Source organism: Lampris incognitus, chromosome 4, assembly GCF_029633865.1.
Source record: "Lampris incognitus isolate fLamInc1 chromosome 4, fLamInc1.hap2, whole genome shotgun sequence".
NCBI classification, from domain to species: Eukaryota; Metazoa; Chordata; class Actinopteri; order Lampriformes; family Lampridae; genus Lampris; species Lampris incognitus.
Window position 1 is genome coordinate 10,848,607 of NC_079214.1, and position 12,731 is coordinate 10,861,337.

The 12,731-nt window shown below is 46.2% G+C and overlaps 1 protein-coding gene across 2 annotated transcripts in view; it reads right to left on the bottom strand.

Annotated features, from left to right (window-relative positions):
• The window catches only part of ankrd11 (ankyrin repeat domain 11), a 101,373-nt gene that overhangs the window by 25,899 nt on the left and 62,743 nt on the right, over positions 1-12,731 (bottom strand). For both annotated transcript variants that reach the window (XM_056278402.1, XM_056278401.1), the window contains exon 2: positions 7,767-7,912. In XM_056278402.1, coding sequence (XP_056134377.1) covers positions 7,767-7,853 — 87 coding nt within the window. In that variant the 5' untranslated portion in view covers positions 7,854-7,912. The remainder of the gene's footprint in view (positions 1-7,766; positions 7,913-12,731) is intronic.

Sequence of the window (12,731 nt, forward strand, 5' to 3'; positions counted from 1 at the left end):
TTTTTGAGCTGAATACAATGATGGAAGGATCTGGGGAGAGGAGAGATTCACGGGTGTGTGTGTGTGTGTGTGTGTGTGAGTGTGAGTGTCTAGTAAGAGCTTAAAAAGATAAATGGACAAGCGGGAGGGAGCAGTAGGTCCATCCAACCTCCTCCTGCATCTTTCTCTGCCCAGAGTGAGTCTTGCAGCCATTAGGTAGGAGCTTTGCAGAGCGGAACTTTTCTGTGGAATTTCCTGTGGATTTTGGGTTCCCTGGGCCACAGCAAAGAAAGCCCGACCCAAAGATAGGAAAGCGGACTGACGCTAGTAAGACTGGTCTACAGCTCCTGGAATCAAACAAGAACCTATCTGAAGTCAAGGTCCATCTGTAGGCAGGTGGCTTCAGCAGACCTCTCAGTTAATTTCTATTTTTTCTTTCTTTTTTGAGATTCAATACAATGGCTCTTGTTTATCCGGTATATAATATCGGTGATATGACAAATACAACTGTCAATCCGTTGGAATACTGGTGTGTGGTGTTGAGTGCCTTGTCTGTTTAATTTATTGTGTTCACTGAATAACCAGATGAAGTCAGTTAAGTAATCAGTAACTGGCTGAGCATCAAAAAAATGTGGGCCAACTTTAAACCAACATTACGTACCTTGGGTTGAGTGGGTACGATCTCCCACGAGAGATATTTTTTTTCCTAGGACGGCGAGGTCATGACCCGCCCTACTCTGACTCTGGTTGGCTTACCTTGATATTCTTACCCAACCAACAAAGGCAACAAGTACTAGCCAATCAGAGACACAGTAGGGCAGGTCATGCCTTCGCCATTCTAGTGGCAAAAAAAATAAAATACATTTTTTTGCTCGTGGAGGATTGTACCCGCTCAACGAAAGTTACATAGTGCAAGAACAGGCGTTCCGGGTGTCGAGTGGGAATGAAAGAGGCACCATTCTCCCTATTACAAGTTAGGGTACCATCAAAATAATTTTGAAGCTATCGTTTTAAGGTAAAAAAGTAAGATGATGCTTTGAAGTCTCAGTCTGGAATTTTGTTTTGACTCTTATGAGAATAGTGGCTAATGGTCAGGGCATGAATGATGATTTATTATGTGCTCTCGAGCTCTTTCCCATGGCTGCCCCATGTTGTTGTTGTTTTTTTTTTCCAAGACAAGTTTTATTTGTTTAGCCCTAAATCACAAGTTATGGTCTCAGGGGGCTTTACGTTCTCACAGTGAAAGACAAGTAGAATTTTGACAATGGACGACACCCTCTTTCCTAAGACCCTCAATTTGGATGACAGCAAACTCCAAATTTAGAAAGATTTCAGGAAAAAAAACAAACAAAAAAAAAACAATGAGAAACCTCAGACGAGCATCAGAGTAGGGATCCCTCCTCTAGGACAGTGTCCGAAAGGAAGGAAATGCAGTGACAGATCTAGAAATAAAAAACTTAATAAACTTATGAATAAAGAAACAATTCAAGTCTTAGGGCGAAGTTGCACGAGCAGATCATGTAAGAGAGGCGGATGAAGACACAATCACTCCTTTTCAACTCTGCTTGCCTTCTGTCTTTCTTTCCTTGAGGCTGGTTCACCATTATATATGGGACCTTCTAAGCTCCTCCCCCTGCCCAGCCCCAGTCATAAGACTATGATGTCATGGTACAGTACAGGAAAACAACGTCGGCTACAGTTGGCTGATTTCACTCTCTTTCCCCCTCAAACTTGAGCTCCACACAAAACACGGAGCGGATAATGCTTACAAAAGAATGACACGTGTATCCCAGAATTTGAAAGGCGCTTTACCAGCGGTTGTATAAGAAAGCCAAAATTTCACAGTTGCACAGAGCAAAGGGAAAATGCACAACAGTAAACATACAGAGCTAACAGGAGTGTGTGGGGAATATATCTGGTGCTGGACTCTGGAGTTGGGCTGTTTTTTTTGTTTTGTTTGCTGAGCTTGAATTAAAAGACAGCTTTGACGGCAAGAGACCTGCTTCAGATCTGCCATTATACAGCACCCTGTTTGGTGGTCTCCTAGCAATGATTGCTTTCGTCTTTTCACTGTTTTCCTCTTAGCTGCCTCCTGCTCTCCATTCCCAGCCCTCCAACCCCCCCCCCCCTCCCCAGCACACTTCCCTGTCTACCCCCTCCCTCCCTTCCCTCCATGCCAGAGTCTGATGCAATCCTTTGCAGAGGGCTGTACATCCACGCTGGCGTAAGCTGCACTTCTCCCCTCTCCGCCCTTTTCTTCTCCATTGAATGTCGCTGTGAGCAACTTAAGTTTTTAGCGGACAGAGTTACATCATCAGGCTGCGTCTGCGTCCACGTGCTTCTGGAATCAACACGGAAGTTGCACGGAAATAAAGAAGTCAAGCAGGTTAACTGAAATCTGAAAACTGTTTAATTCAACTAATGGCAATTTCAAAAGTAGAACTGGAAAAAAAAATCTTGAGACCTGTTCCTCAAATCTGAGCCTGCACTGAGAAAAGTACAGTCTACCGCTAATGCTAAAGTAGAGAAGATCATACACACATATATATATATATATATATGCACCACTACGTCCACGTCAGGGGCCCAAATGTTTTTTTTAAACACATTATCAGGCTGTTTTACCTCTAAAACGCAATCCAACCTGCAATGCACACAACAGCCCATATGGACACCTACCACCACTACAAATAAGGAGTGGCAGTTCACTCAACCTGATATTGGTGACATAGATTAAAGTTCATTTAAATGAGTTCCCACAGCCTGTCTCACCACGAGACACTTGATTACTTGACAGAAATGAGGTGAAGAAAGAAGGGTTGATAAGTGTTTTTCTCCCCTGCAGCGATAAAGAGCATCACATACACAAAGAAACACCAACAGCTGTTTGTGCACATTAGCTGCCACAGTAGCGGGGACCCAAGAATCAGGGCCATGAATGCTTTTTACTTGCTGCAGAAATCTCGCTTGCCTGGTCGGCAGTGGCGGTTCTAGGAATTTTAACTGGGGTGGCCACATTGTTTTGTTAATGTGCAGAATTTCTTTTATTGCATTATTATTCTACTAATAATAGGCTAAAACATGAATAGGCTACATGCACACACATAACGGTTGACAGTTAGTCTCCTCTTTTGCAGAACCTTTACAGTCAAGTAGGCTAACGTTAAGAATGACAAATAAATAGGACCTTTTTCTGAGCTCATTTACAAAGGTTTAAGGCTATTAAGTAGTCAACTGCTCTGAGCAAACCACCAAAAAAATTCATTACGCAAACCCTGAGTTCTACCTTTCTCTAAATTAACCCAGAATGAGTAATCTGAACTATATAGTATACTATACATTAGGGGTGGGGTGGGGGGGGGGCGATTCACATATATAAAATCGATTTTATCATCTACCGATCCAAAATCGATTCATAAATTCCAAAAATCGATTCATATTCACGTTTAATTTTTTTCCTGATCTGAGAAGAATTAACAGTTTTATAAATAGTCCTACACATGGCATTATGTCGCCACACCATGCCAGTTTCCACCAAAATAGACCTCCTTGGTGTGAGCAAGAAGTGCAGCAGCAGTGGAGTATCTACAAGCAAATGGTATCCAGCCAATTACCCCACTCTTCCGAGCCGTCGTGGTCACGGCTCCACCCCCTCTGCTGATCCGGGGAGGGCTGCAGACTACCACATAGTACCTCCTCCAATACATGTGGAGTCACCAGCCATTTCTTTTCATGTGACAGTGAGCAGTTTCACCAGGGGGCTGTAGCGCGTGGGAGGATCACGCCATTCCCCTGTTCCTCCTCCCTCCCGAATAGGCGCCCCGAATGACCAGAGGAGGTACTAGTGCAGCGACCAGGAAACATACCCACACCTGGCTTCCCACCCACAGACATGGCCAATTGTTTCTGTCGGGACGTCCGACCAAGCCGGAGGTAACATGGGGATCTACACTACCCGGATGCCCGGGTACATTCCGTCATTCATTAACAATTATTATTTGTTCATGAATTTGAAGTTGCTGAGAAATGATACACAAAAAAAGCTGCCACCAGTTTTATCTTCGCAAAAGTTTTTATTTTTGTATCAAGAAATTTTACCATTTGTCTCAGGGCTGCCTTGCTGTGTTACTGCAGAAGACTGCTAGTAACTACTACTACTACTACTACTGCTACTGCTACTTTCAGCTGTTCTCGTTAGGGCTCGCCACAATGAATCATTCGTTTCCATCTCTTCCTGTCCTCTGCATCTTCCTCTGCCACACCAGCCACCTGCATGTCCTCTCTCACCACATCCATAAACCTCCGCTTTGGCCTTCCTCTTTTCCTCTTCCCTGGCAGCTCCATATTCAGCATCCTTCTCCCAATATACCCAGCATCTCTCCTCCACACATGTCCAAACCATCTCAATCTTCGTTCCTAATCCTGTCCTTCTTCGTCACTCCCAATGAAAATCTTATCATCTTCAACTCTGCCACCTCCAGCTCCACCTCCTGTCTTTTCATCAGTGCCACTATCTCCAGACCATACAACATAGCTGGTCTCACAACCATCTTGTAAACCTTCCCTTTAACTCTTGCTGGTACCCTTCTGTCACGAATCCCCCCTGACACTCTTCTCCACCCTGCCTGCACTCTCTTCTTCACCTCTCTTCTGCACTCCCCATTACTTTGTACAGCTGATCCCAAGTATTTAAACTCATACGCCTTCATCACCTCTACTCCTTGCATCCTCACCATTGTCATCACCAAGAAGACTTGCCAGCAACATGTTTCAAATTATTGCAGTCAGCTTAACTGAAATTTATGTTTCATATTATTGAATAGACTAAACTGGGAAGCATAAGAAATTAAATTTCACTCAAGGTTTACATTTGATTCAGACTGATTTTTTTCTGAGACTTTATTAAACTGTCTACTGCCGTCAAATGGTAAGAGTAACCTAAAACAGAATTCTAGAATGAAATCTATGCATGTATTGTATCAAGATCGATTATGAATCAAACCTTGACCCCAAGAATCGAAATCGAACCGTGAGATCCCCAAAGATTTCCACCATTACCATACATTATAGCATATACTGACAGAATAAGACAATTAGCCTGGATGTTTTTTGATAAAGAATGAAAAACAGGTTCTGACCATATCTAAGGCAAACTGCACAGTTTTTGGCAATCCCTGCCATGGCACACCAACATAACACCAGTTTGCATACTTGTTTTAATCTGAGGAGACTAGCATGAAGTGACTGGGTAGGTAAGAACGTAGTCATGACTGAGTTAGTGTCAATGTGACTTTTGGACAAAGCAACAATATATATTATCATCTTCAGGTTCCTGAGCTTTATTATAACAAATTATTCTCTGACCTGTAACTAAACCTGTGCAAGTATTTATGGTCATGGATCTATAACAAGCCATTCAAAGAGCTGATGAGGCCTATTACCAAAAGGTAGACAACTTTGAAATAATAATAACAATAATAATAAGCTGACTCCAAGAAAGCTATGTATACGTCAGTGTTCATGGTTGGGTAATGCGTCAGACTCAGATGAGGTAACGTTAGGTATCAGGCTGAAGTGACTCATCAGCCAACACAGGAACCTTTTCAGATTGACGTTAGATATCTTTCCGGGCTATTTGTTAGATATGCGGTTGTGGCAGACTGTCAGGTTGTAGTCTTGGTTGTACATTACACACTGTAGCCTAACACAGTTGTTTTTGGGCCCAAAAGTCAAACCAGAATCATAAGGCACACCAACTCACGGTAATCAATAATGCAGATTGTCTCCAATGTCATGTTTATATTGTCAGAGATACTTTCCCTTTATGGCATGCTGACAAATGATTAAATCCGAAAAGCAGCAATGACATCAGTCATCAAAAATATGTAGGCCTATTTATATCGGTACAAGAGCTTGCAAGACAAGTGTGCGGCACATTATTGTTCGGATTAAATAAGAATGGCAAAAATAATTTGCAAACTATTATTATGATAAGCCATCGTAGTTTATGATTTGGGTGTGATATCAAGGCCCATAACTGATTCAGTAAGAAAACTACGCCTTGTTGATGTGCAGTCAGAGATTGCAGAAACATAGATAAGAGAACAGTGCAATGTCAGAAATAGAACAAGCAGCACTTCTATGTGGAAGCAATAGGCATCTGATGAATAAGTGCAGATGCTATATGGTTTGAAAAGCAATTCCAGTCAGATTTCTACAGAAGTGACTCAATCTGGATGCTCTGGCCACACAAATCGGATTTCAAACTATCTTTTGCATCACTCGCAATGCAACGCACAACGACGACGTCAAATCCAGAGTGCCGACCGCAGCTGCAGCACGGAACATCGCGATGTATACCGGTCTCCTCCGTCGCCGAATTCGTCTGGTGCGACGGAGGAGTTCTGCACCGTGACTTGACAGCACGACTGTTTGGAGGGCGAGATGATGGATCTCCGTTTCTCATGCTTCCGCGCTGGTAAACCACGTCAACCAGCGCATGTAGTTACTCATGCCTATGTTGTTAACACAGCAACCCATGTAGATAGGTTTGTGATGTCTGGACACACAAATCTGATCTGATCACTTGCAAATCAGAGTGCTGACAGTCTGTCTTAAAGATCTGATTTGAGAAACAAATCCCATTTCCCTGCAGTCTGAACAAAGACCTTGTATTCACGAGCCTCTTCAGGCAAAGTGGGACAGACCAGACAGCCATGGTAGAGTGTCTTGGTAGAAACAAACATCCTGGACAAACATCAACCCCGCAGCGAGGCAGAGGCCAATGATGTGGCAAACATTCTGGGATAGCCAATCAGATTGTAGGGATGGCATTGGCCACCCCTGTGTATGCTGTGTGTATGCTGGTTGGTAGGAGCAAGAGGACACATTTCAAGAAAAGAAAAGCCACTTTGGCTTCAGACTCCGCAGTGTGCAGTGTGTTGGCTAAACAAGCAGAATTTTCCCACAAATCGGACCTCAGTGTGTGCTCGTCTACCATTGGTCTACCATGCCACTTGATTAGTTGCGTTGCCCTGTTGGAAAGCATATCCTTTTCGTATTTGGTTCATTGCCTTTATTTGCATCTCTGCGTCTAGTCATCTTGTGGTAAACAAACAACACCAACTTCCAGGAAATGTGCAAAAATTTGTGTGCGTCAATATTTTCTACTAGGCATTGAGATATACTAATTTTGCTTCTGCAGAAAGTATATCAACACCCCGTGCAACAATATACAGGACCACCAGGTATAGCTCCAGCTGAATGCAGACAGGAGCTTCATAACACTACTGGTTAGACTGAACAGGGCAGCAGGACCCAATTCCTTCCAAAAAAAGAAAGAAAAAAAAAGAGCTATGGGTATAACGTTTTGTGCTTAGTTTCAGTGGTGTTCTGAAAAAGGCGCATGTATGATTTCAAAGTGTATGTCATTACTGTGTAAGTGTTAGGGCTCTTCCACTAAGAGGCCGGAGTGCAAAGCCAGTGACAGAATGGCACTGCTGGTAAGGATTCTGTGTACTGCTCAAGGACACGTCAGCAGGCCTGGTACTTGCAGTCACAGGGGCTTGGACTCTGCTGAAGGATGAAGTCATTACTCACAACACCACCAGGCCCTCAGGCACCGATCCTGATAGTTCACAGTCTGAGGTGGTTTAATATATATTGAGGTGACACTCTCAAAAGCTCTTTGTGAGACAGGGCACCGATAGGCCAGCAAGTGGTCCATTTCAGTGTATGTGCACTTTTGTGTGTGCGTGTGTCTGTGTGTGTGTGTGCGCACGCCTTACCTTCTTCCCACCCTGCTTCTCCACCATGTCGGTGCTGAGTGGGAAGTGGTCCAGCTGGGGGGTTTTAGAACCCCCACCTTTGGGCATCGTTCAGCTCTCCCCACGCCAAGCCTCATTCACGCTGCCATCGCGTCATCATCGACCGTCTGGGATAAAGAGAGAGAGGGAGGGTTTAGCACCTGCTTTTTTGAAAACACATTTTCTTGCCGCCCCACAGTCAGCCCATTAGTGGTACAACCAAATGCTCCATTGTCAACAATTAGAGTCCTGTTCTGGTGAGAGAGAGTGGTGCCGATGTCATAGCAGTCTGGGCCACAGCGACGACTCACTGTGGTCTGTGTCACAGAAGGGGCAGATTATCTTTGGGGGGCAAAAAGCTCATTTACTTTAAACAAGAGACACAATCAGATATTGGACGTTTATAACACAAGGACCTACGCAGGGGGACATTATAGACCGACAGTATTGCTTGAATTCAGCAACGACGGAGTTGGGTAAGGGAGTCGGGAACAGCTGAGGAATGCTGGGAACGTGCCTGGCACGTCTCGACAAAAAAACCATACACGCCTACTCGTCTTCCTAACCGGCCGGTCTGTGCCAATGAGCGCCAAGCCTGGTCTAGCCGTGACACCGTTGTACACGTTTCTGCAGAGATGCCGTAAAGCCTACGTAGTAGCAGGGACGGACTTGTGAACTGTTGAACCTAGAGCTCTGCAGGGGTTAATGTGCTCTATAAACTAGAGTACAGTATACACCGCAGGACCACCTCTCCTCATGTACAGGGGGGATTTGGCTCTACGGAAACGTGTGTAAGTCATGCACTAAGCCCCTTGATATTGTCTCAATTCTCGCTAGTGTGTCTGTGTTTGTGAGCGAGTGTGTGATCAAGAAACAAACAGAAGAGAAAGAGCGAACGAGAGAGAAAGGAGGAAAGAGAGCAGGGAGAAGGAGCATGAGTGCGAACTGTGCTTGTGCCGAAGTGAGCGAACAGAAGAAACCAGGGCTGCCTCCTATTTTCCACATGCTACAGGGACGCAGGCACTCCTTTCCTCCCTGGCGCCACTGCCACTCCCCTCCCACCATTCCTTCCCTCTGCATTTCTCTTTTTCAGAGACAGAGAGAGAGAGAGAGAGAGAGAGAGAGAGAGAGAGAGAGAGAGAGAGAGAGAGAGAGAGAGAGAGAGAGAGAGAGAGAGAGAGAGAGAGAGAGATATTTATATCCACCCTGTCAAGTCAGTCAACCAACTAGCCAGCCAAGCTAACCAGCTAGCCGGCCTGCCAGAGAGGCACACAAGCTGCAGATGGTACACTGCTCCCGTTCAACGGGTGTATGGAATGGGCAATGCCGTGAACCATAGCAACCCCGCTCTCACCCTTGTACACTCCCACCTCATATCGCACCAAACAAAGTGGCAGGAAGGTCAGCTACTCAAGATAAACAAAGCATGCTATAACGCACACAAACACACACCTACTTCAAAACCCAGTCGACTAAGCTTCCCCAACAATAATCTCCGGAGCTATTTTGGGAATACTACTACGGCGAGATGCCGTGCAAACGGCACAATCGGAGCATGTCGCCGACGTGCAGAATGTGCAAGTGTGATGCATGCAAGCATGCAGACATAAACGACGGGCTTGTGAGGAGGCCTCATGTAAAACCGTGGGTCTGATCCTCCCTTTTGTTCGATCCAAATCAAGCCACACAACATCGGCTGAGCACGCATGTGTGTGGTGTGTTACTCTTAACTTTTTTTCCTCCCTTTTTCTCCCCAGTTGTATCAGGCTGATTACCCCACTCTTACGAGCTGTCCCGGTCGCTGCTCCACCCCCTCTGCCGACCCGGGGAGGGCTGCAGACTACCACGTCTCCCCCAATACATGTGGAGTCGTCAACCGCTTCTTTTCACCTGACAGTGAGGAGTTTCGCCAGGAGGACGTAGCACGTGGGAGGATCACGCCATTCCTCCCAGTTCCTCCTCCCCCCTGAACAAGCGCCTCGACCAACCAGAGGAGGACCCACATCTGGCTTCCCACCCGCAGACATGGCCAATTGTGTCTGTAGGGACACCCGACCAAGCTGGAGGTAAAACGGGTATTCGAACCGGCGATCCCTGTGTTGGTAGGCAACAGAATTGCCCCTTCACGCCACCTGGACACCCGTCTTACTCTGACTTAAGCATTGTCTCCACTTGATGTTTACTCACTTGCTGTGTGTGTGTGTGTGTGTGTGTGTGTGTGTGTGTGTGTGTGTGTGTGTGTGTAGTAGAGTAGAGACATGGGAGATATTCACAAGTCATAACTAGCAGGTTATCCAGATAACTGAAAAACAAGTCTGCCACACAACCCGGTAATACTGATCTGCATTTATGAAACAATAATTAAAAGGGAGGTTTGGGGATACAATTTGGCCACATATTTATTAGCGATAGCAAAGAACACCATTAAGGACACTACTGCATCTAAAACACACACACACACACACACACACACACACACACACACACACACACACACACACACACACACACACACACACACACACACAGCACTTGTCAACACTGACCCGGGGCCCCCTCTTGGCCGTCAGCAGAGGTGTACGAAATAACACCGGTTCCATGTCAGCAAAGGGACTCTATAGAGGCTGCAGTGTTTCCTTGCACAAACAGGGAAGAAGGGGGGAGGAAAAACACGTAGTTGACAAAATAACACATGGTTTATAACTGGGTCACGTCTTATTTTAAGCACTGGTTTGATTGCACTTGAATTGCTTGGGAGTATATCACTTAGATAAAACCTTTTGTTGGTCTGAACTCATGATTTTTTTGGGTGGGGATTCCCCCCCCCCCTTTTCTCCCCAATTGTATCCGGCCGATTACCCCACTCTTCCGAGCTGTCCCAGTCGCTGCTCCACCCACTCTGCCGATCCAGGGAGGGCTGCAGACTACCACATGCCTCCTCCGATACATGTGGGGTCGCCAGTCGCTTCTTTTCACCTGACTGTGAGGAGTTTCACCAGGGGGACGTAGCGCGTGAGAGGATCATGCTATTCCCCCTCCCCCCCGAACAGGCGCCACCCGACCGACCAGAGGAGGCGCTAGTGCAGCGACCAGGACACGCACCCACATCCGGCTTCCCACCCACAGACACGGCCATTGAGTCTGTAGTGACCAAGCTGGAGGTAACACGTGAGTTCATAAAACAAAGACCTTTTTACTTCCTTCCTAGAAAACAAGCGAGCATTGGCGACCAAACACATACACTGACACATCAACTATACCGTAAACATAAACATAGAGCGTAAACAGAAAGCAGCCACGGCAGAGGTGTGAACTCTCTAGACAGCCAACCCGCTTCAATCTGCTGGCTGCAAACCTCGTTCTGTCAAAAAATACACAATATCCAACTATCGCTGTTGGTTCAGAAGGCAAAATGTGGTTTTGGTGAAAGGTTTTGCAACAGCAGCTCACCTTACTATGACCTCACGACTTGTTTTTCTACTGCTCTAAATGCCGCTCGACTGGGATACCCCTTAAGTGTGTTTAAGTTTGTGTTGAGGGTCTGAATTTTAGAGCAAGCATAACAAATTGCAAATGTTTAACACCAATACGAGTCGGGGGACAGCCTATGCATCGGGTTAGGAGCCGAGCCATGGGTGGGGTTGCACAATTAAGGCTAAAATGCTGATTATTTTGCTTAATATTGAAACCATGATTATTAATCATGATTATTCATGCTTTTTGTGGAATAGAAATATTTTACCCCTCTCTTCCGAGTCGTCCCAGTCGCTGCTCCACCCCCTCTGCCGATCAGCGGAGGTACTGCAGACTAACTACCCCATGCCTCCTCCCATACATGTGGAGTTGTCAGATGCTTCTTTTCACCTGACAGTGAGGGGTTTTGCCAGGCGGACGTAGCGCGTGGGAGGATCACGCTATTCCCCCCAGTTCCCCCTCTCCCCCAAACAGGTGCCCCGACCGACCAGATGAGGCGCCAGTGCAGCGACCAGGACACACGTCCGGCTTCCCACCTGCAGAAACGGCCAGTTGTGTCTGTAGGGACGCCCGACCAAGCTGGAGCTAACACGGGGATTCGACCCGGCGAGCCCCGTGTTGGGTAGGGAACGGAATAGACCGCTACGCTACCCGGACGGCCCCACCTACTGACAGAAAACTGCTTTCACATTCATAATGTATTTTATAAACCCATAAATAAAACCTTCAAATGTACAAATCTAATAAAGTAAAACTTTCTTCACAACAGAGCAAGCTGAACCCAGGGTGAATAATCGCCTCCGGCCGCGATTAATATCAAAATCGCCATTACTACACGATTAACTGCACAGCCCTACCCGTGGGTGAATGTGTCAAAAGCCCAAACATTTTTAGTTAAAAAAACGGAAAAAGCCTGCGTTCAGAGCATGCAGGTTTACTGCAGCTATGTTGTGAGGGGCTGGGATAATCTAATGAGCAAGCAAGTCAGGCCCCGAGAGCGTGTCGGCGAGCTTTGTAGTGCGCCCTAGGGATCCACACACCGCCGTTAAATTCACCTATTCTACACGGTGGGCTGGCTCTATAGATGCCCTCAAGGAATATAACCCATAAACAGTGGGAGATCCCACACGCCGGCCTCTGCAGGCTTTGATAGCAAGTCACACAGGCTACCCGTGTACGAGATTCAATCACCAACTCCTGGAATACCCGAGGCAAGGCAGCGTTTCTCTTGCAGCAGCAGCGCTGCTGAATTCGGATGGTCATTAATATCAATGGGCTACTAATAATTTCTTCTTTTTTTTTTTTTTTGGATTTCCCTCCCTTTTTTTCTCTCCCAATTGTTCTTGGCTAATTACTCCACTCTTCCGAGCCGTCCCCGTCGCTGCTCCACCCCCTCTGCTGATCTGGGGAGGGCTGCAGGCGACTACATGCCACCTCCGATACATGTGGAGTCGCCAGCCACTTCTTTTCACC